This window comes from Lipotes vexillifer, unplaced genomic scaffold (genome assembly GCF_000442215.2).
Source record: "Lipotes vexillifer unplaced genomic scaffold, Lipotes_vexillifer_v1.1 scaffold454, whole genome shotgun sequence".
Lineage (NCBI taxonomy): Eukaryota > Metazoa > Chordata > Mammalia > Artiodactyla > Lipotidae > Lipotes > Lipotes vexillifer.
The window spans coordinates 1,596,332-1,620,812 of NW_006779481.1; the positions used below are offsets into that span (position 1 = coordinate 1,596,332).

General features: G+C 42.8%; 1 protein-coding gene across 1 annotated transcript in view; it reads right to left on the minus strand.

Moving 5' to 3' along the window:
• Window positions 1-391: 391 nt before the first annotated feature.
• The window catches only part of LRP2 (LDL receptor related protein 2), a 194,855-nt gene continuing 170,765 nt past the window's right edge, over window positions 392-24,481 (minus strand). The window contains exons 68-79 of the mRNA XM_007452631.1: window positions 16,606-16,734; window positions 15,318-15,538; window positions 14,359-14,535; window positions 11,130-11,249; window positions 9,213-9,303; window positions 8,447-8,514; window positions 8,142-8,259; window positions 7,509-7,638; window positions 6,359-6,466; window positions 4,659-4,766; window positions 731-802; window positions 392-553 (exon numbers count right to left, since the gene is read on the minus strand). Of these exons, the coding sequence (XP_007452693.1) occupies window positions 392-553; window positions 731-802; window positions 4,659-4,766; window positions 6,359-6,466; window positions 7,509-7,638; window positions 8,142-8,259; window positions 8,447-8,514; window positions 9,213-9,303; window positions 11,130-11,249; window positions 14,359-14,535; window positions 15,318-15,538; window positions 16,606-16,734 (1,504 nt within the window). The remainder of the gene's footprint in view (window positions 554-730; window positions 803-4,658; window positions 4,767-6,358; window positions 6,467-7,508; window positions 7,639-8,141; window positions 8,260-8,446; window positions 8,515-9,212; window positions 9,304-11,129; window positions 11,250-14,358; window positions 14,536-15,317; window positions 15,539-16,605; window positions 16,735-24,481) is intronic.

Sequence of the window (24,481 nt, forward strand, 5' to 3'; positions counted from 1 at the left end):
AGGATTCTCAACCACTGTGCCACCAGGGAAGTCCCAATGGATCATTTACTGTAATGATCACCAACCAATTCAGCAGATACTTTCATTAGCAAATTTAATGATGTGATAATCTTTCCAAAATTTACAAATATACAATATATTTATAGCATTACCTTCAGATAGCTTCAGTGCAAAGATATACATATAGTACATTGTGATAATTATTTGTAAAAATATGAGATGAATAAAAAAGACACACAAGGTATTGTTTCCACAAATATTTCCAACTACAGGAGGACAGGGGAAAAAATATCTTTTTAATAAAGTACTGAATGTTAATTTTTTTCATCTGTTTGTAAAAAATATATGTGCAAAAGTGTGTTTCTAATTATTCCCTAAATAGCTGGCACAGCTATGCCTCAGAGTCTTCTCTAACAAGATTTGCGGTGTCTTTAAATGTATCTTCTGTTGCACTGTAGGTTGGACTTGGGCCTTTCTTCCAAGAAATCTTATCAGGGGGAGAAGGTGATGGAGGTGGGGTCACAGCAGCACCAACCTTTGGTTCACTCTCCATCTAAGGCCACAAAGAAACAGGAATCAGCCATTTATTCCCCTGACGTGATGGGACACGGTTTTGTGTGAAGAAGACAAATCTTGGCCAATTTGCTCAGAATCATCTGAGTGTATGCCTGGTTTAGCAAGTTAATACTAAGAAAGAATGCCTGGGCTGAAGAAAATTGTTAAAAATTACCTCGGAATAGAATGGATTTTCAAAGTTGGCATTTTGTTTCGGTTTTCGTTTGAAGATATTCCACTTTGTTGCCTAAGTGAAAAGAGGAAACAGAAAACCTTCAGTAAATGGAATTTTTTGGTGGATTTCTTCCTTCTGCTTAGGTTTTAAATTTTCTTCTTACAGGGCTTCCCTGGTGGCACAGTGGTTGGGAGTCCACCTGCCGACGCGGGGGACGCGGGTTCGTGCCCCGGTACAGGAGGATCCCGCATGCCGCGGAGCGGCTGGACCCATGGGCCGTGGCTGCTGGGCCTGCGTGTCCGGAGCCTGTGCTCCGCAGCGGGAGAGGCCACAACGGTGAGAGGCCCGCGTACCGCAAAAACAAAAACAAACAAACAAACAAACAAAAAAATTTCTTCTTACAGAGGGAGAAAGCAATTTGGGACCGGGGACCACGTGACCTGGCCCATGCAGTAAATTGTTCAGTTCTTCCTCGGCTGGGCCCTGAACAGTAACTGAAACTCTCTGGGCTCTTTTTATCTAATAATTTCAAAAAAAATCCTTGATCTGAAGTGTACAGTTTACAGAATCTGTGCCCAGAGTATGTAGAAGCTTTGACAGAGCCAGGCAAGAGATTTCTTCAGGGGCTGCCTGAAAATTTAAGGAACAAGCCAGATTGTAACTCTCATTTCCTAAAACAATGTCTTGATCCTTGGTCAACTCAAACATGTTCTGTCTTGCTCCATCATTTCCTCCTGTAATCAATAATAATAATGGCGGGCTTCCCTGGTGGCGCAGTGGTTGAGAGTCCGCGTGCGGGTTCGGGCCCCGGTCCGGGAAGATCCCACACGCCGCGGAGCGGCTGGGCCCGTGAGCCATGGCCGCTGAGCCTGCGTGTCCGGAGCCTGTGCTCCGCAAAAGGGAGAGGCCACAACAGTGAGAGGCCCGCGTACCGCAAAAATTAAAAAATAAAAACCTCTATTAAAAAAATAATAATAATAATAATAATAATGGCAACAAAAACAACTAACATTTATTGAGTGCTTACTATGTGTCGGGGACTATTCCAAGAGCTTTACAAGTTTCTGATGTAATCTTCCCAAGGACTCTGTGAGGTAGATGCTCTTTTGCAGAGGAGGAAAGGCAGTCACAGCAAACTCATTTAACTAAATTGTAGATAGAGGAGTAGGCAGGGCCTCCAGGAAACGGAGGTCTCAAAACTGAAGAACCCAAAGAGAAATCACCCCAGTCTATGATGAGTGGCCCCTGTCTGGCTGAAAAGCTGCCCATGGCAGCAGTGCTGGCCACGGCCCTGCTGCCGGATGTAAGGAGACAAGAGAACAGGGGATGAGGAAACAGCCTCCTCCCACAGAGCTAAGGTAGCCCACGTGTTTTATGAATTGTCTCTTGCTCTGTGCAAGTAGGGGGCCAACATGTGAAGGAGTGGGGAGCATGTGAATACAGGAGAAGAAGCCATTCATCCACATTTAAATGAACACCTACTTGGCACGAGGGCAAGATGGAGACACTCAGGTCAGAGCCCGGCCTCTGGAAACCTACACTTCAATAGGGAAGGCCAAAACTCATTGCTTCAGTATGGAATGGCTACATGGAGCTGAGTAACTACTAACAAGAGAAGTGCGGGTGCTTTTCATTGTCATCTCCTTGGAAAATCCAATGCATGTCGACACGACTTTTGAAAATGACAGGACTAAGTCACAGGACTTCATGTTCTTTGAGTCCTTTGAGCAGATTTATTGATGAAAGAGAAACCTGTGAGCCTCTCTGGCATATTAAGGTCAACCTAGGGTCATCCTAACCAAAGGCTTCTACTGCTTTAAGCCTCCCTGGCTGTTCTCTCAGTTCCCAGAAGGCAAAGGTCATAGAAAAATCCCTGGATGTACCATGGAGGACAGACCTTAGAGGGTCTCAGCCTCAACTGATTAAAAAAAAGGAAGAAGAGCCAATGTACTGCAAAGATGGAGATAAGAAAGAAAAGGACTATAATTGGTAAACATTTGCTCTCACTTGAAAGACTCTTTCAGTGTTTTTTTTGTTTGTTTGTTTTTGGGTTTTTTTTGTTGTTTTATTTTTGCGGTACGCGGGCCTCTCACTGTTGTGGCCTCTCCCGTTGCAGAGCACAGGCTCCAGATGCGCAGGCTCAGCGGCCATGGCTCACGGGCCCAGCCGCTCTGCGGCATGTGGGATCTTCCCGGACCGGGGCACGAACCCGCGTCCCCTGCATCGGCAGGCGGACTCTCAACCACTGTGCCACCAGGGGAGCCCGTCTCTTAGTGTTTTTGATGACTGATGTGCAGGTCAGAGGTTGCAGCATCTCCATCAACTCCCCTTCCTGCTCAGCTGGGAGAGAACTCTGCCTAGGGAAGATCACTAGACTCGAAATGGACTGAGAAAAAATGTTGAGAATATAAAATAGATCTGGCACTGCTGTGGAGTTGAGGCAGACTTGGGGAACCAAATATGTGACATTCATGTATTCTGGTGTCTGTGGAAAATTAGTGTTTGAAATAAACTTTTCAATGTAGCTTAAGGAAAAGAAATTCAGTCCCTTGAAAATATGAAATATGCAAAATATGAAACTGGAAATTCCTAAGACAACATTCGTGTGTGTGTGTGTGTGTGTGTGTGTGTGTGTGTGTGAAGGAATTAGTAAATGGAATATGAAAAGGTGGACAAAGTGACCTTTGTTATAAGCTCTCCTCATTAGCATCAATTTAGTTCAACTTTTATTTTGACGCAAACAAGCAGAACAGGATCCAATTTGTGAGGTGCTGAAAATCCAACATGACTTTGCAGATACCAATTTTGTTTATAGATTATGCAACTTGAGAATAGGGATTGTAAAAAGTGGTAAGATTTCTAACTACCCTTGGGCTTTTGTTTCTTTATATTACTTCACAGAAGTCATAGAACCTTAAAACTGAGACATTCCAGATCCTATTGTTCTCAACTGGGAGAGCATTTTCGGGGGCCAGGGGCGGGGGAGGGAGTGATTTCTGGGATCACAATGCATTGGGTAAAACACTACTGGCACTTAGTGGACAGGGGCCAGGAATATTAAAATGTCCTGCAATGTATAGGATAGTTTTGTACCAAAAAGAACTGCCCCTCCCAATAAGCCAATAGTGCCCCCAATGAGAAACATTAAGACTCTAGTGCTCAGAGGTAAAATAGTTGCCCAGAATCAAACAGCTATATCTGAGATAGCTTCCTATGTGTCTGTTAAAACTAATGATATATTATCTATTATGTTTTGTATCAAGTTTATTTACTGAATTTCTCTCTGTAGACAAGACAGTTTACAAATTTCAAAGGGCCTGCAGACAAGATAGAGAAGCTCCATCTAGTGGACTTTTTTCTTTTAATTTTCTGTATTAAACACTGTGCCTGGCACATTGAGGGCAGTAATGTTCGCTGGATGGTTAGATGGAAGATGGACAGATGGATAGATGAAGAGAGTGTAAATTAGTGCCATCTAGTGGTCAACATTGGTAACAAGCGTAGAGCTAAAAACAACATACATTATTAAGGGAACAAAGATATACACTGTAGAAAAATTGTATTGCACGGGAAAGGAAAAGGTCCTCTATATGCATCACTGACACAGTGAGGTCTTTATTCATACTAAGTTGTTATGTCAAATTAAACGCCTCTGATTTGAAGAGGCTGGGTCCAGAAGATGGCTGCCCTTCTTTTCTGCTTTACCTCCCATGTCACAAGGAACATTATTACCAACTCAGTGCTAGAATGTAGCTTTACTCAGTGGAAAGTTTTTCAGTTTATGATAAAATTATCCTTACTAACTGCCTATACATCTTGGGCTCTATGAGCCTATCAGGGTCTCTCTAGTTTGCCTAGGATTAATAAACCCAGCAATTCCAAAGTCCTTCCCAAATCCCGTATCATTTCAGTAGTCAGTCACTGTTACCTGAGTTTCACCAGCACTTGGGGAAGTTGGTTTTGTGTCTGGAGCTAATTCAGCAGGGTTTATGGCACTTCCATAGTTTTCGTTATACACATTTCCAGATTCGGTTACCTGTGTGCATGTTGAAGGCCATTATTCAGTTTTGAAAGAATTTTTGCTATAAAGTTTCTTATCAGCTCTTTGGTTCTGTTTATCACCTTGCTCTCCCACAAACATGATCAGGCACCATTTTTATTATATGAGACCAACCCTGTGGTCCAGGAATAAACACCACTCTCGTCTCCCCAAAATCAGGAGCACCAACTATTAAGTTGTCTATCTGATGCCTTAATCTTGGGAGGCAAATACACCCATCAATGGTCACACTCTCATGTAGTAATAGCAACCTCTATGGTGTTCTCTAGGGCCCCATACTCCCACTGTTGACCATAGTTTTAGATAAAGGATACTCTGGTTGTATATTGGCAGCCAAATCCTAATAGAACAGCATGAATTATTTCCAAACGCATTGGTGAACTGAGAGTTTTACGTTTGGATATTTAGAATAAAATTATTAATTTCACAGGACTGCTTAAAAGAGGTTGAATTTTTAAAACAAGAGGCATAATGACATTAATACCCCTCTAGATATTTTCTGTAACATTCATGTGATTCCGAGGTCCCCTCTTAAAGCACAAATTACCATGGATATATAATTAATAAATTACAGGGTAGAAATTCACCCCTTTTCCTATATTTTTACATTCACCACTTTATTTCTTCTCTAACTTGGAACTGTTTTGGTAAACATGGCTTCGTTTTATTTCAAGGGAAAATGCCAAAAATCTATTTTATCATGTGATTAAGGTTTTGCTATCTGGATATTAAAGGATCAGGCAAAATGCTTTCAAGATTCAAATATTGCTGATCTTAAGAAAGCTATTCATAAAATAAACATTTCTGTCTTAACATTAAAATGTACTATACCTTGTGAGTTCAAAAGAAGTTTAGGTGTTAACAGTGAAACTGTATTTTGCCGAGGCCCTAGTTGTTTTGACAAAGGAAAGACAGGCTAACTAACAGTTGACAGGCACTGGCAGTGACACTGGGGCTGTTCATCCAGACCTAAGGAAGAGTTCTATTCCTTCATCCATACGTCTATCTCATCTCCCTGTTCCTCTAAAAGATGAGTGAGTAATAGGGCCTCATCAAAGGAAATTTATGTATCTGCCTATCAACTTCGAAGACCTTTGTACTTTCCAGAAAAGTATGACAAGGGCAAGCAGGGAGGTCACCTCAAATCACACCCTTGTGATACCAGTCAGAACCCAGAGAGTGTGCCCAGTACCCCAAACCTCTGCATAATGACCTGACGACCATCCACTCATTCAGTTCACAGATATTTACAGAGAGCCCGTATATGTGTGTCGGGCACAGTGTTTGCCGAGCCTCTGAATATGCACTCAGACCTCCTGCTCTGACCACTCAGGATGAAAAGGCTCTTCGTCGGCACCCCCAGAATGGCTGCCAAAACCCAGGATTCTGATTGTTTTCAGGCCTTCTGTCCTTGGGTCAGTCCTGTTACTGCAGGGAGTGAAGCTGAGGAAGTGACCAGTGTGCTTCCTTCCATGGAGGGAAGGTTGGGAGGACCCTAAAGGCACATTATTCCAAAGAACAAGATCCAGCAACAGCCAAACCTGACAGCAAGGACTGTGATTTCTCACCGGGGTTGTTGTTGGCTGAGCCACTTTGACGGCAGTGTCCCTGGAGGTGTATGTCGGGTTTTCAAATATTATGGGTGGCTTCCCCAGGTCCATGGCAAAATGTTCACTCTGATGGAGGGAAAGAAAAAAGAAAAAAAAAGAAAAAAAAAGATCATACCGTGCTGATCTGATTCATACACAGAGGAGGATGTGCTCTTCACACCTGGAGGTACGCTAGGCGCTATGTCAAAGTGACCCAAAAGGAACTTGCCCCCCACCTCCAACAAAAGCCAATGGAGACACAAGGCCTCCACGAGGCAAACCGTTATATAAAGTAACATAAATGCACTAACTCCTCAGGTCAGGAGAACAGAAACCCTCTTCCCTTATCCGAGTTCTCTATGGCTCCTTAAGGCAAATAACTCACTTGGTGATTGGCTTTGGACATAGAGAAAAGGGTGGGGGTCTGGAAGAGGCGCAAAGAGAAGAGTGAGAGAGGGAAAGAAGACAGGAGGGATAATATTGTACCTTTAGGCAGGAACAAAAAGGAAAGATTGGGCAGGAGGCGGAATACTGGGAATGATTTCCCAACACTGATGGTAGACTTCACAGTGGATACTAGTCCATTCATAAAGTATTTGGTCCTCACAGGAGGGATTATTTTACAGATGGGGACAGAGTGATCAAGCTCCATCCCTACTATTACATACCTAGCAGGTGGCAGAGTTGTGATTTGAACCAACCACTGACTCTAAAACCACTGTTTATCCCAACACTACACACTGGTGGGAAAATATGTGAGACTAGGAAACGTTATTTCCCTGCCTCTTCCTTTAAACATACAAAAAGTCATCGAATAAAAACAGAATATCATGGTCCCTCTCCCCTGTTTCCCAAAAAACATAGATTGTTTAAGACTCCAATTAAACTTAAAACTGTTCATGATTCCAGTTCAACAGTGTGGCTTAGATCAGGGGTTAATTTCAATTTCATTACTAATGTTTTTAGACACATTTCTACAACAAACCTAATGTTTCCTAACTTGGTATAGTGAGGGGGCATACAGTATTTCATTTTTTTCTAGGTGAATTTTATTCTTTATAAGAAGTGTTTCTTTGATAAAACAGTAAAAATGATAACCTTCAAATAGTCACTTTGAGACCAAACTCACCATCGCCATTGATCTGTCAATAGCAGACTCGGGCCCCAAACCAGATACTCCAATATCCATGTTAACATCATCCCCTGATCTGAAGGTCACCCCATTTCCATTTTCAGAGGATTTGCTAAGACTGCTTAAGCTGAAAAGAAGTAATCAGTGTCTTATTATTTTTAAAAAACAATCTTTTGCAATAGGATTCTTTCTTTGTACCTTTTCCTAGCTCTTCCTTAAATGAAAGGCTCGATTCCCACTTCGCATTTACACATCAAGTATGGGAATAAATTCCCTTAGTGACCTGGAAATGTTCGAGCACATTCCCGAATGCTTGAGATTGAGGAGAGGACCAGCTGGGCACTTGCAGAAAGAAAGCCTGGTGCCTCAAACAGCCGACGCTGTTCTCCAGTGTAACCTCAACATCCAACCCTTTAGACTCTAAAATGGGATTTGTACTCAGGCTTCAGAGAAGCAATCAGTTAAGACATTGTGATCTGAAGTGACTGCTTTAAGTTCAGTATTTTTTGTTTCCGCAGAATAGGTGAACAGCCTAGGATGCTTTTTTAACTTAAAAGAAAAACTAAGTTATTTACGTGGTTACAGATCACACAGACTTCTAAAATCAATATTCCACCTAATGAAACTGACCTTGACAGCTTGGGCAGAGAAGGCAAAAGGGAGCCAGTTTTCCTATAGTGGAAAAATCCTAAAGTCGCTAAAGCTCCAATGATGATGATCAGGATGATCGTCAACAGCACGGCCGCGGCTGCCAAAGAGGGAAGAAGACGCAAACGTATGAACATGAGGAGAAGCAAAAGAGCCAGTAGTCTTAGCAATAGGGACTGGGGGCTAGAACCATTCATTCTTCAAAAACTGAGTTAAACAGAATACACACAACACTCAGTTTAGTTACCATGATGCATTCCCATGCCCCTCGTATTCTTAAAACTTACTTGTTCCGGGAGGAACGCCTTTTGAAAGCCCTATTTCGCAAGATTCTCCCACGTAGGCACTAGGACATCTGAAAGGAAAAGAAGAATCATTCACAAGCTGTGGATTTCTTGGGCTCTGATTGTGATCTGGCTGTGGAAATGCACTTTTGAGGGAATACCTGTGGCCATCTACAGAATCAGCCTCAACAAATAAACCTATTGGTGTCTTCTCTAATCTATGGAATTCCTCCTTGGACAGTGGAACTGCAAACCTTCATTGTGTTCTTTCCTTTGACATGCTTTCGTTAAATAGCATCTTGCTCCACGTTAAGAGCTTTCTTGATAATTCTCTGCTCTCCACATCTTCAGCCCAGTCTCTGCCCCTCGTGAGCGCCTAGCACTGTAACAGCTCTGCTGACAGCTGCTCTCCCACAATCCAATTATAATTAGTAATCTGAGGTGAGTAGGAAAATGGGGTTTCACTTCTCTAACTCCTTGCTCCCCAAAGCATGGCCCACAGTTCTGTGGCATCTCCCGGGAGCTTGTCAGAAATGCAGAATCCCTGTAAATGAGATGGGCATTTTTTTCCAGAGCCCCAGGTGATTCTCACGCACATTATGGTTTGAGAAGCACTGCCTTAGCTCTCTGTGGACTCCCCCATTGGAGGGCAAGCTGGTTATGATGTGAAAATTAGCGAACTGGCAAGGTTCTTGTACTTGTTTTTCTGGCTACTTTGAGGTCTCAAATTCCCCCCAGAAGATGCAAGACCGACAGCATTCAGACTTACTTGCATTTGGGGAGGTCATTCTCGTCAAAATAGCAGTTTCCTCCGTTCATACACCTGCATGGAGGGGGCATGATGATAGGACTTTCGATCGCTGCAGAAGGGTAAAGCCACGCAGGTGTTAGTCAGCGGCGCTCAGCAGAGCCCCCTACCATGCAAACCTGCTTCAGCCCAAGGCTGGAGTGGGGAGCCCATGTGGTGGGGCAGCTAATTAGTCTCCCTTTTAGATGTCACCTTCCCCTTAAGTCAGATGAATTTCTTTATCAATAAGGTCTTGGGAAGTAACATACATTTGGCAGGGAAAAAAAGGCCGTTTATAGCATTTCCCCCCCACCGAAAAACAGTGGTGAGATACTAGACTCCAGAATATATACTAATAGTTAAAAAGGACATCGTGGTAAAGGAAATCTCTCAGAACATTGACATTTTCTTTTGAAGTTTTCAGAATTCTTCTCTTTGAACCCAGTTAAAATCAAGAATTCAACTTAGGCACACCCCGCAACTTCCACTAAAGGCTCCAAAGGATCAGCAATCCATTCATCAATAAACGGACATGTAGGGCTTCCCTGGTGGCGCAGTGGTTGAGAGTCCGCCTGCCGATGCAGGGGATACGGGTTCGTGCCCCGGTCTGGGAAGATCCCACATGCCGTGGAGCGGCTGGGCCCGTGAGCCATGGCCGTTGAGCCTGCTCGTCCGGAGCCTGTGCTCCACAATGGGAGAGGCCACAACAGTGAGAGGCCCACATACCGCAAAAAAAAATAATAAATAAATAAAAAATAAAAAATAAAAAAATAAAAAATAAACGGACATGTAGACAGATAAATAGCCGCTTAATGGACATCTCCTCATTTGGAGATCTCCTCATTTTTTAAGACCTTCAAAATTGCCCTTGCTAAATATTGTAATCTTGCCAATATTCCCCCAGTAGCATTGGGATAAGAGCGGGGATAGGGGAAGGGGAGGGGGCAGTTTTTACTTGCTGAGTTCGTGCTCTAAACCTGCCAACTTTTCAGCCTGGTGGGGAAGTCAACAGGAGGTGCCTTGTTTAACCGCTTGCGCCCCCTGGTGGCAGAACATGGTTACGCCTCTTCATTTCCCCATCAGCTAAGGCAGGGGGAAGGGCCCAAAGATGTGAGCCATAAAATGGGCCACTAGTGAACTGCAGGATGATTTTCTAACACCCTTATCAAGCATTGGATACTACTTAGGGATACTAACTAGTTACTCCCTATGGTTTATTAACTCCTTAATTTAAAAGTCACTGAAGAAAGGTCTTGCCAAGAATAGATCATCTATAGCATTTGGGATGAGAATTAAACCACTGCTTACTTACTTACTTACGTCCAGCTTCCATCTCCCAAGAGCATAAGGTACATGTTAAAACGTGGCCCTTTTTCAGTTGCCCAAACTTTGAAATGAGCATGTGGGAAAACCAGTGAACCTCCTCTAGGCCTCCCCTCCGTACTGGATAAGTGCCCCCGTCTCACCTCAGGAGCCTGGTTCTCCACCTTGAGGAGCTCCCGTTAAGACTGAATAGATTCTGGGGCGATTGGGATCCAGTATGGGGTGGAGAAAGGAGGAAGAGGCCTTATAGGAAACTCACTCTTCAAAATGTCTTTATAGACAACACAACAGTCGATTTAGGGGCACTGGATCTAAATCTCTGCAGATCTTGGCAAATAATTCTCAGAAATCATTGGAACACGAGATCTGTTCGGCCCCTTAAGTCCCACTCAGCTCTGTTCATATTTTCCACATCTCCCATCCCTCTTTCTAGCCATCCCCACTCTATTCTGCAAGAGACCAGTAAACAGGGATTCTTCATGCTCCTGAAAAAGGTGAAGCATGGGTAAGGGAACCTACTAATGAAGGCAAAGGAGCTCTCCCAGGCCCCCATGGCTGCCCAGGCAGTGTCCCTACCTGCATCACACTCAGTGACGCTTCCTTCTATAAATCTGGAGCCTTGGGGACAGGCACACGTGTATCCCTCAGGTCTCAGAAGGCAAAGGTGGCTGCAGACCTTTTTACAGCGGTTGGGCACTGGAAAGCAGAAGAGAACAGTGGTTAGTTCCTGAGGAGGGAACGAATACCCCTACCAAGGACATGCCCATCCACTGAGTTGCGGCCAGGTGACATCAGAGCCCGGGCAGCATACCAACACCGTTAAGCCACGTGCCACCTGGCAACTCACCCTCATTTACGCTACCTTCCCCTGCCACCCCAGCAAAGTGCCACAGTCCCTCCCCGTGCTCTCCATCCCACTTCTGTACCCCTCACATTTTCTTCTGGCATCATTTATCTCCCCTATTGCTCTGGCAGGTTTGGAAGATAGGTGTCTATCTGGTTCACTGCATGACCTCAAAAACCAACCAGCACTAAGCAATTTGAGATATTTCTAAAAGGTCAGTAAGACCCCATTATTATATCAAGATTTGTCATCACCCAAATTTGGATAGATCATAAAGTGTGGTCCAGCCAAAGCATACATTGGATGTGATTTCCACCCCTGCTCTCCACAGAGAACTTTCTTCTGGGCTTCATTTTCATTATTTGCAAGATTAGGGAATTTAGAGCTATGATTATCAGAATCACCTGGGAGCTATTCACAATGATTGATGCCCTGTCACAGAAATCCAGATTTAAATCGCTCTGGGATGGAACTCAAGTATTACCATTAAAAGCGCCTCAGGTAATTCTAGAGTCTTCTGAACACTAGCTTAGCATATATTATGATTTATCCAAGGATTAGGTCGTCTCTAAATTCCCTCTCAGACTAACATTCTATAATCCTGATTCTCTGTCATGCAAAAACGTGACCATGGAGACGCATGGCTGTAAAAAGCCTCACTCAAAACTTGTCCCATGGGCTTCCCTGGTGGTGCAGTGGTTGGGGGTCTGCCTGCCGATGCAGGGGACACGGGTTCGTGCCCCGGTCCGGGAGGATCCCACGTGCTGTGGAGCGGCTGGGCCCGTGGGCCATGGCCGCTGGGCCTGCGCGTCCGCGGCGGGAGGGGCCACAGCAGTGAGAGGCCCGCGTGCCGCAAAGAAAAAAAAAAAAAGAAAAAAACCTGTCCCATGACCATTTCTTCAGCTCTCTAGAGCACAGCTTTCAAATTTTAATGTCGTACAAATAACCTGGAAAATCGGATTCAAGAGGGCTGGGATGGGGCTTGAGAGTCTGCACTTCCAACCAGCCCCCATAAAGTACCAATGCTCCTGGTCCCTGGCCCACACTTTGAGTAGAGCAGGGATTCTCACAATGTTGTTCCTGACCCAGCAACAACAGCATCAGCTGGGAACTTGTCAGAAATGCAAATTCTTAGGCCACCTCAGGCCTATTAAGTCAGAAACCCCTCAGGTGGGACCCAGGAAGGCGTGTTCGACAAGCCCTCTAGACGTTTCTGACACGTGCTAGAATTGGAGAGCTATTGGTCCAGAGTAAATGCTAATCTGGCACAGCTGGGCTGAGTCTCTGGCCTACTCATCAACCAACACTTTGCAAAGGAGGCTCAGAGTATCAGCGGGCTGAGATGATTTTCAGGGAAAGTCTCCAGATTTTCCTCTGCCTGACTCCTGGGCTGTCCTCTCTACAGGGGCCAGAGGGGGCTCCGCAGGTATACTGGGCTCTCCCCTCCTGCCCTTGAAACTGCCAAACGTAAGAGCTGCAGGAGCATTTAGGACACAAGAGCTATTATGTCAATGGGGTCTGGAATGTTTGGGGGAAGGTCTGAAGAAGGGTAATCACTACCAGCGACACAAGGGGGCGAATCCCTAGAAAAGGCATTTGCCGCCAGTGTAATCTCCTGGGAGCCTCCGTCCTGCACTTCAGTTTGTCAAGACTGATTCAGGCTCTCAGAGTATCAGAGACCTCAGGGGGACCTCAGGCTCCACATCTGTTTCACATGCAGGGATCGGAAGGGAGGTGACTTGTCAAAGGCCACACAGCCACAGAATGCAATCTGGAATTGGGTACACCGATAGCTGGACCAGAACAGAAAGGTGCTGAGCTTTGGGGTGAATGGCATTGAGTTTAAAAACCATTTCTGGGTTTAAAGCTTATCCGCTGGTTGTGTGACTTGGGCGCACCAGTTACTAAATCTTTCCTATTGTCAGTTTCCTTACTTGTGAGATGAGAATTAAACCTCTTTATAAGTTTGGGAGAAGATTAATTGAAGAAGCAGATGTCTGGGTTAATCCTGAAGAGAGAATCTCACATACAGAACTTAATAAAAGTCTATTTCCTTTCCTCACTTCAAATATGTCCTTTCCCCACTATACATTATTGATACTCTCTAAAATAGACAACTGATGGGAACATACTGTACAGCACAGGGAACTCTACCTAATACACTGTGGTAACCTAAATGGGAAGGAAGTCCAAAAGGGAGGGGTTATCTGCATGAGGATGGCTGATTCATTTTGTTGTGCAGTGGAGGCTGACACAACACTGTTAAGCAACCATACCCCAATAAAAATTAATTTTAAAAAAGGAAGATATTTCCCAAAAAAAAGATTTGATAGAATATTTTGATATATAATTACCTATGTCTGAAATAAAAATCATTAAAGACATCAGTGAATAAAAATGTGCCCACGGGAGAAAGATAATGTCCTTTCCCTTTCCCATTACTCCACACAATGATGAAGGATGAATGAGAACAGGTAACATGAGGAAGCAGGACCCAGAGCTCAGAAAATGAGAAAGAAGGGAGGATATAGAAATGCATCCTTCAAGCTTTAAGCTAAGGCTCACATAGCTCAGGATGACTTGACTAGCCTGGCCTTGCAATTGCTAGAGTGGGTAAGACTTCTGATGTCCACGAAGCCTATTACGTGACTTGGCAACCCAACTCACATTTAGCAGGGGGTCTGACACCTACTGGATTCTGTGGTCTAAGAGTACAACCCCACAACTCCAAGCAGCAACAAGGACTGAAGTATTTTACTCCATACCTGCTGGTGGTGTGCATCATTTCATTCAACCTCCAATTTTCTCTTCTTTGGTCAAAACGGTTAAAATACACACAGACACAGGTGCGCGCACACACACACACACACGTTTCAGGCACAGGGAGATCAGCCTGTTATTATCCACCACCATTTTCCAAAAGAAATATAGCCATTAATTTGAAATAAGGTTGGTGACTACCTGACTGATTATATCTCCATTGATGGAATATTCGAACTTGAGTGAGCCAAGGGTTCACTACCAGCAATTTCTCTTTCTCGTCTCGCCCAAATTTATCTTGGATCCATACTTCTCCCTTATCCTTAGATGTCCAGTATAACTGGCTCTCGAAGATGTCCAGACTATAAGGGGTCATGGCTGTTCACCCACAGGGGAAAAGCAAAACAAAACAAGGTTACTGAAAAGAAGATACCTGAGCCCCACTTTTATGTCAGAAGTCAAACTGCTTGGATCAATCTCTTAGGCAACGCCTTAAAATTCCAGCAACATTCAGGCAGACTCTCTGTACACACGACCATGAAAGTGTGCTGCACCAGGAGATCAAGATGACAAATTAAAATAGATCATTGCCTACCGAATGACACCAATTATAGGGGACTCGCTCACTTTCAAGTTGCTGATTTTATTTTATGTTTAGAAAACAATCTGTAGGGCAGAGATCTTTTTTGTCTGTGAACAGAAGACACCACTTATCAGAAAAACCTGTTACGTGCTGGATTGTTGTAGTTCTGTAGAGTCTAGATAAGAAAACAAAATGCTTCTCTCCTAGATGTTTCCAGTTGTGCATAAAAAGCAATCTAGCACATTAAAAACGAATGTACCTAGAAGTGGTTAGACACGGATTACCATTGGAACACATGATGGCCATCTCTATCAGAGCAACCTAACAAGAAACAGTTATTTCAACATCTGCTGCTGATAGCAGGTTTTTTTAATTATACAAAAAGGACAAAAAGGACTTAATAATTGCTAATAGATTCATTTGCAGTTAAATCAGCAGCTGGGAGCTGGGCGGAGTGGTATCTAAGAAACTATAGAAAGCATCTCCTAAGATTAGGGTTCCTTCTTACGAAAATGGGCAAAGAGACTGGAAATACATTAATTATTTAATATATGAAATTCTAAGTGAAATTTCTAACCTGCAATTGCAACAATTCTCCTATCGGTCCCATCATATTTGATGGTTTCAATAATGTCCTCCTTGAGGTCACTCCAGTAGATCCGGTCACCATTCACATAATCTACACAAAGGCCGGTTGGCCAACCGAGGTCCTCCTGAACCAGGACTTTCCGACGCTGCCCATCCATCCAAGCAGACTCGATTTTAGGTTCTTTGCCCCAATCAGTCCAGTACATAAACCTGAAACAGAAGGTTTCCTCATGGCAGCATTTCATCTAGTGGAGAAATCAACTGGTTTTCAAAGAGCCTTGGGTCCTAAATGATGCTATTTTTATACTTTACACAAGACAGGGAGAGAAAGGGGGGAGGCTGTGCATCTGTGATCTATCCTTCCTGAGAACTGCACTTTCCCAATAGAAACTGGCCAGCCCTGTCCAAAGATATATATCCAGACCTTTTAAAATATATACTCACAAAAGCTGTTCATTCTTCAAAAAATATTTCTTGAATGCCCGCTGTGTGAGAAGCCACTATCCTGTGTTTGGAACGTATCAGAGAACAAAACAGATTCCTTCCCTCACGGAGCTTACATTCTAACTCTTTGAAAAGGTATTACTTTGCATGCAATTAATACTTAATTGTAGAGGAACTGAGCAGACCAGGGACTGTACCCTATAAATACCTAGAAAGGATCAGGCAGGCAAGATAAATGGGTGGAACAGGGCAGTTATGAATGTAGAGTGATGGGCAAACACCGCATCAAGCAAAGCCCTGTCTAAGAGTTCCAGGCAATACCGCATCAAGGAAGGCATACCTACCTAACTTTACCAGTTCTTCTGATTTTTCAAGCCAAAAATACAAATATTTATTTTTAATTTAAATGTTATCTACTAAGTTTACAAAAAACAAAACAAAACAAAACTTAAAGCTCTGTGAAGTTCAAGTCCAATAAGTGTATGGGCCATATTTAGCCCAACAGCCACCACTTTGCAATGTCTAGTCTAAACCAATCATCAGGTGTTGCTCAATCCTTAAATTCTGTTGAGAAATGTGTGGGTTTTAGACAAACTGGGCTGTGGAAAAAGTGGCCAGAGGCCTTCCCCTGACACAGTGTCCATCTTCTGAAGCCTGTTTTGTCCTAAGTGATCTTTAGGGCATATTATAATTCTTGAAAATAGTCATAGGTGCCACTCAAAAAAGTCCAAGGACAATTTCAGTACAATTAGGAAAAAATAACTGAAGATATAATTTTTTTGAGAATCCAGTGGAAAATATCTAGAACATTAAGGACTCCTTCACGTACTTACCCTAGTTTGGGATTCACAACTATTGCAGCTGGTTGATCCAGTTGAGTGGAAATCAGCCACTTTCTGTACCTTCCGTCAAGTTCAGCCACCTCGATCCGCTGACTCCTGGCATCTGACCAGTAAATATGCCTGAATTTAGAGAGACAAAGTTAAACAATTGAAAAGTCTAGACTGGACTTCTGGGGAAGAGGTGTGAAGATGAGAGCATTTGGTTTGGAAGTTCTGGCCAGGAAGACAGCTACTGAGACACCAGTGATGAGAGCACAGCCTCCCTTTCCCAGGAATGCCCCGATCTCTTCAGCCAAAGGGACATCTGTAGAAAGTTACAAGTGATGGGGTATCGGATGAAGGGGATATTCAGCCAAAGCAGCTGTATCAGCCAGGATTGGTAATGATGATGAACCTCACATCCAGCATTATTATGAGACAATTGCTTCTAGATAGGAGTTGTGAGGCACTGTTGGCCTTTCATTCTGACTGCCTGTGAGTTGGCTTCCTCCTCAGCCAAGAGCCCATTGGAATCACTAGGAATCTGGCATCAGCTCCAAGGATGAGTGGAAATAGCCATTCAAAATAACAAACTCAGCAAAGCCATCCTGCCCTTATTCCATCCCTAAGGCTTCAGGTCTCAGTCTCTAACAAGCAGAAAGAGTTCCAGCAGTTGCTTAAATTTACTCATTCATTAAGGCTGAGAAAGAGGTAAAATTTCAAACAAGAAGACAGATCTTGGTTGGTTGGTTTGAAGAAGGAAGCGCTAAAGTCTAGAGTTTCCAGTTCATGACTCTCTGAACTCCTGTTTCCTGACAGAAGTTGCTGAAATGAGTCTCCTGTTACGCTGCAGGCGCAGTGGGACCTACTTAACTTCTGCAGAGATGCTCAAGTCTTCCAAGAGCACCAGACAAGTGAGCGAAAAGGTGAAAATTAATTAATACTACAAAGGATTCTCTGTTCTCCCAGAGTGCAGCAAACATTTTCCTTTATTAGCTCATTTCAAGGACATAAGAGGTTCTACAAACGGTTGAATTCTGATTGTAATGTAATTACTTTCCCACAAACGTCATTCCAACCCAAGGCTCTTCCTTGAAGAAGGAGCTTATTAATTCTTCCACATCAGTTTGCCTCTCATGCGTGTATCTGATGACAAACCTACTTAAGGTTCTTATTTAGGTATCGTCCAAAATGTCTGGCTCTGGTCCCTGAAGTTCTAGAAGGAGTAGAAGAGCAGATCAAAGCTAACAGCTCTATTAACTCAAACCCAAAGATTATACAGGGAAGTCAAATTTCCAATCTGTTCAGACAACATAGCCTCCTAAAAACACACCATGTGGATTGTTCCTCCTCAAAACAATACCATAAAGAAACATGTTTCATCTCAACTGCTTTGCTGGTAGAACGTAAGTCTGTCCCATTTCTTCACAAAATGGACAGCGCTGCCATACCGAAAGTTCATTTTGGAATCCAGAACTCTGTTGGCAAGAATGCTCTCCTAGATAAAATATAAAATCTTGACCGTGGGGCTTTCCTAAAATTTTCATGGCACACATAGAATATAGGAAGTGATGATGTTTATATGACACAATGGGGAAGCAGAGGTAGTTGCTGAGGCTACAGGAAGCCCAGGCATCACCCAGCTGCCCCTGAGGCTGAGTGTGCCCATAATCTGGGCCAGTTTAACTCATGTGCCATGGTGAGCAGAGGGGAGATCTGGCCAGGAAGATAGAATAGGCAAGAGGAGAATGAGGTTAAACTTACCTTCCAACCCAGTCCACTGCTAATCCATCTGGCTGCACTATGTATTTCAGATCCAGGTTAACTTCCTTCACAGGATTATTGCTGCCAGATTCAAAGTTGGGGATGTAGGCACGTTTGATAGCACCAAAATTAGAGCCGTGCCCTAGCACAGTGTAATATACAACACCTGCGGAGGCAAGACACACAGGTCAGTTTCCTGTTAGGAACACCAGGTAAGGGAGAAACTGGTTCTAATCAGGTGACGTACTGTTCATTCACTGACACCTCTACCTCTTCGGTGTTCCTATAATACTAATAATTCAATTTAACCAGTATGATCAAACCTCAAAATCTATCATACTTGAGCTATTAGCTACAAATGCTTCAATTGATAACTTATTGATACTTAGTCCTCTCTATTTGAAGGTAATCCATTAAAATATATTTCAGCCTATTTGCCCCCATTAGGATCACGTTCTAGTTTCCAAAACAGAACATATAGATAAACGAGGGGCAAACTGTTAAGAGTTTGAGTCCGCGGGGCTTCCCTGGTGGCGCAGTGGTTGAGAATCTGCCTGCTAATGCAGGGGACACGGGTTCGAGCCCTGGTCTGGGAAGATCCCACATGCCGCGGAGCAACTGGGCCCGTGAGCCACAACTACTGAGCCTACGCGTCTGGAGCCTGTGCTCCGCAACAAGAGAGGCCCCAACAGTGAGAGGCCCGCGCACCGCAATGAAGAGTGGCCCCCGCTTGCCACAACTAGAGAAAGCCCTCGCGCAGAAACGAAGACCCAACACAGCCCAAAATAAATAAAGTAATTAATTAATTAAAAAAAAAATTTCCTCATTCTGACTTCTTCCAACTCTGCTTTACTGTCTTCTAAAAAAAAAAAAAAAAAAGAGTTTGAGTCCATACTAGCAGTAAAGGAGCTGTGTAGATGAGAAGTCTTATTTTATGTATAGACTAAAGGATATTGGACAGCAGGCATTTTAAAAAGCATAGGAAGAAGGAGACGCAAGAGGGAGGGGATACGGGGATGTATGTGTACGTATAGCTGATTCACTTTGCTATACAGCAGCAACTAACACAACATTGTAAAGCAATTATACTCCAATAAAGATGTTAAAAAAAAAAAAACAAAAGCATAGGAAGACTGTGACTTTCAAGGCACATACTTTCCTAGGTATGAACCATTCTTTTTATTTTTTAAGATTTTTTTTGATGTGGACCACTTTTAAAGTCTTTACTGAATTTATTATGATACTGCTTCTGTTTTATGTTTTGGTTTTTTGGCCGCGAGGCATGTGGGATCTTAGCTCCCTGACCAGGGATCAAACCCATACCCCCTGCACTGGAAAGCGAAGTCTTAACCACTGGACTGCCAGGGAAGTTCCCTGAACCATTCTTGAAAATTTCATTGTATTGTATAGTGAAATGTGAAAACACAACAGCAATAAATCTTACATAGTTAGTTTGCAAAGCATTTTCATATCGGTCATCTCACTTGGTTTTCAAAACAACTCTCAGAGGGAGGCAGGCCGAACAAGATTACTGCTTTTATTTTACAGATAAGAAATGGAGATCCAGAGAATTGTTACAATTATTTAAGGTCATATAGCTAGTAGATGAGGGAGACAGGCATAGAACACAAGTTTTCCTGCCCCACTACCGTCTCCCACACGCCATACAGAGCCATGAGAGACTCCACGGTAAGCATCATTCATTTTTCCTTCATTGAACACCCACCACACACACTGTACTAGATCCTGAGTCAGATGCCAGGCATGTAGAGATGAATTCGATTCAATCTCTGTCTCCAAAGAGCACACAGTTAAGATGTAGGGAGAAAAATACGTGGACAATTAGCTATAACTCAACATAACATGTGCTTTAGTAGAAGCGTGTATAAAATGCTACAGGCTCACAGAACTGTGCCAGGAGGGATTATCAAAGACCTCAGAGGGGAGGTGACTTTGAACTGGGTCTTTGAGTAGGAATTTTCCAAGTGTACAACGGTGGGGAAGGCAAGGGCAAAGACAAGGAGATAGTAAACAAAGGGACATGAGGTGATCCTGAAAGGACAGTCCCCAGAAATGGGAGAAGGTTCCGTGAGAAGGTGGGAAACACTGGCTGGGACGCACGGCCACAGCTAAATTGTCTGGAGCATGCTTGGGGTGGGCGGGGGGGCAGCATCCTCTTCCACTCAGGCAACAACATTCACTCATTAGAAATAAATTCCCCAAAGTTCAACACTTTATAATTCAATGTATTCAACTGCTATCAATGACCGATGCCACAGTTCATACGCACTGAGGCCTGTGCCCTCTGGATCCCAATCGTAATCCATAGCCTGAATGCGTTCCTGGTCTTCAAGGTACTCTGAGAACTTCTCAGATGAGAGATTGTATTTTCGAATTCGCACGTTTTCGGGCAGTAGCAGCAAAGGAGGGTAACCTGTAAACAAATGAAGGGCTGATTAATCTGTTTGAATGCTACCTGAACTTTTATTTATAACAGTAGGATATAAAACAGAAGATATCCTCCCTGCCCTTAAAAAACAAAACAAAACAAAACAAAAATGAAATTTTCTAAAACTTGATCTCTGTTAATGAATAGAGCGGACCATCAACTGGGTTGCAAAATCTGTGACTGTCGACATCCTTGTCTCCATTTCAGGTAGAAAGCTAACATTTCTGTTAGGGATATTATCAGTTCTTTATCTTTAGGCAACAGTTTAAAGCTAAGCCAAGACTGAGACCCCTGGATAGCTACTTCTTTTTCACTGATTTTTTTTTCACTGACAGTAAAACAGACAAGATTGTAGACATTCAGTCTCACAGAAGAAATACAATATGTAGAGTCATACTAAAAGTTTACCCGGAAGTCCTCATTTCCCATTCTTTACTGACAGATTTTAATGATTCTTTTAGCAGGCAATCAGCTCTGTGACCCAATTTAGCTTCTAGCTAATGACAAAAAACAGCTTGTTCTTGGTTTAAAAAAAATTTTTTTTACTTAAAGCAGCTATGTAAATGGTGACTCATTCCAAGATGCACTGCCTAGAATTTTTAAAATTTAATTTACTTGCATAATGTCAGTTGAATCTAACTTAAGTAACTTTTGAAAGTTCATTTTATATATTTCCTTTATCTTGACATAATGTTTTATATAAATATTCTAATTTATTTCAGTCATCTCGTCAGTTAAGAGTTAAACATTTTCTAATTTGCTGCTTAATTACCACACCAACTGTTCAAATGCCTTTATCCTAGTTTTCCTTCAGTGTCAAAAATGCTTGGAGGGTAAAATATTTAAGTATGCTAGTCAAATGTGTGCTTTAAAAGCCCAATTTGTATGAAGAAATTGAACAGCCATTTTACCCTTCATTTGCAAAATAAAAATGCTATTTTCTTATCAAGTCCTTAAACTCATTTACAAACTTTACATTCAAATCTATAAGACCGTAAAGACCCCTTAACTGAGATATGTTGATTTAGATCAGACCTCTGGAAATCTGGACTATGATACTTCTGACTTTTATTGTCATTTCTATCTAGTATTTATTACTGCTTTCACTTAGGCCTGATTCTCAAATATTGGCATTAACCTAAAATGTAGAGCTAATGATTGAAGTCGCAAATAAGCCAGATGCTTTCTGTCTGTGATCAGTAGTCCATGAACAATAAAAAGACATTTCTCAACAGAATGTCCCTGATTTGCCCCAACTGACTGCGACCCATTGAATGGAATGTTTTTTGTGACCCGCTTTGGATTACTGGGCCTCAAACCTTGACCTCAGTGGACTGGGAGCTTTTGGTGACCACCATGCTACAGGGAAGCACTTGTTGTTTGAATCCTCTGGAGAGTGACATCTTGTCCACTTTTTGAAGTTTTTATCCAGGTGGACCAGAGGCTAAATCCAGAATAATACGTAACCCCTGACTCTTGTTTTAACTCCTATGTATTTGTTGGGGGGTTGGCAGGGGAGGAGAGAGAAGAGAGTGGATGGGTGTTGGAAGAGAAGTAGCTGGTGAATTTACAAAATAAGACTCTAAAGTTTATTTCCTGGTATACTGTACTCATCAGCACTGCTGAGTACATCAGTTAATCCCGAGGTCAACCATCCTACCGTCAGCTGCACACCGTCCTCCGTGGCTGTCAGTCACGGACCTGAACCCTTCAGCGCAGGAACACTCGAAACTTCCTTTGGTGTTAAGGCAGTTCTGGGGACAAACCCCAAATTGCTCACATTCGTTGACATCTGTAGGCAAAATAAAACCAAGTGGGCAACATCTGCTCCCATCCATTCCTTAGAGACCCTGCTTCTGTTTAAATCCATATTTCACGAGCAATAAGGATGAGAAGAGTGCAGATGAACATAAGCAATGATGCCAATGTTTGTGGAACACTGACCAAGCTTCAGACACTGTTTCACATGCTTTTCATGTTTTTTCCTCATTTAATCTTCCAACAAGACTCTCTGAGGTAGGGACTATTATTGAACCCAAAGTCCCAAAGACCAGACTTAAACGGAAGCAGTCTGACTCTGTACAACAGCAGAACAAGATTTTCCCTTTGGGGAAGCAGCTGTTGTGCTGTTGATATTTGGTACCACTTCCCTCCTGCTAATTGGCTTCAGAAAGGGAAGTCATTGATTGGTTTTTTCAACTGAGTTCTTAAGCTTCAGCCCTTAAAAGGACTATTCTAATCATCTGAGTATGGCACATCATGAGATAGGAACAGTAAATTCAAATGATCAAATACACCTAAAATCATACTTGATATTTACCATTCTTGATAAGCTCCCTTAGGACTCCACACCTGGGAACTCATTTCCGTCTGACGTAAGGAGGTATGTAATAAATACGTGTTGTCTGAAGAAAGTAAGGCTTGTGTTGTATAGCTGACTCACTTTGTTATACAGCAGAAACTAACACAACATTGTAAAGCAATTATACTCCAATAAAGACGTTAAAAAGAAAAAAAAAAAGAAAATTTGATCTCAGACACTGGTACAATAAATAGCCATCATCACTCAGGTCTTCATTAATCATATCAATTTCACAGACATTACTGAAGATGAGCTATGGCCCAATGCTCTGCAAGGCACCAGTAAGATAGCCTGGGGAAAAAGCAGCTGGCATCCTTGAGTCATGGTCCTAGATCATGAGCTAGGACCATGAGCTTAGCCCCATGAAGGGAACTAAACCATGTTTAGTAAAAGGGAATGCATGGAGAATCTAAAAAGTACAAGGTTCTCCCTAATAGGAAGTGGAGGAAATATACTCTACCTTCACAGGAGTTTCTGTCGAAACTATTGGCTTCGAACCCAGCTCTACAGGAGCAGATGAATCCTCCTTCACTTAATTGGGTACAGTTGTGTTCACATAGATTTTCAGCACATGACCTTTCTTTTCCTGTATCTGAAAAACAAAATCCCAGCACTATAAATGAAAAGTACAAAGCACATCAGCCACAAATGAACAGTCAAGTGGTATATCAGAAGAACACCTACAGATAGCCAATTATAGAACATCTTGAGATGACCCCTTTCCATAAGCTTTGCAGAGTATCAGAGACCTCTGTATAGGGATATCTGATAATGGCTTGAAAACCATTTGTACAAATACATGTAATGTTAGATCCTTGAGGCAATTTTCCGATTATACTCAGCACTGCCAGGCTCATTCTCGGAGCACCCAGTTCTGGACAGAATCACAGCCAGGGACTCTTTACAACTGTAACCACCTGCTCCATTATCTTAATATTATATAATTATATTTATATATAAATAATGTTTATATATAAATATATACATCTCAAATGTGTGTATACATGTATATATATATACACACACGTATAAATAAAAGACACTGATACAGGTATCTCCTGACTCAATTCTTTTAAATAAAAATAGATGTATATCTATTTGTCTTCTATAGTAGGCAATGAAGTGAACTTAGCCACTTCTCAGGGTCCCTTAAGGCAGGGGTCCCCCACCCTCAGGCCGCAGACCACTACCGGTCCGAAGCCTGTTAGGAACAGGGCCGCACAGCAGGCGGTGAGCAGCGGGCGAGAGAGCGAAGCTTCATCTGCCACTCCCCACCGCTCCCCATCGCTCCCCACCGCTCCCCACCGCTCCCC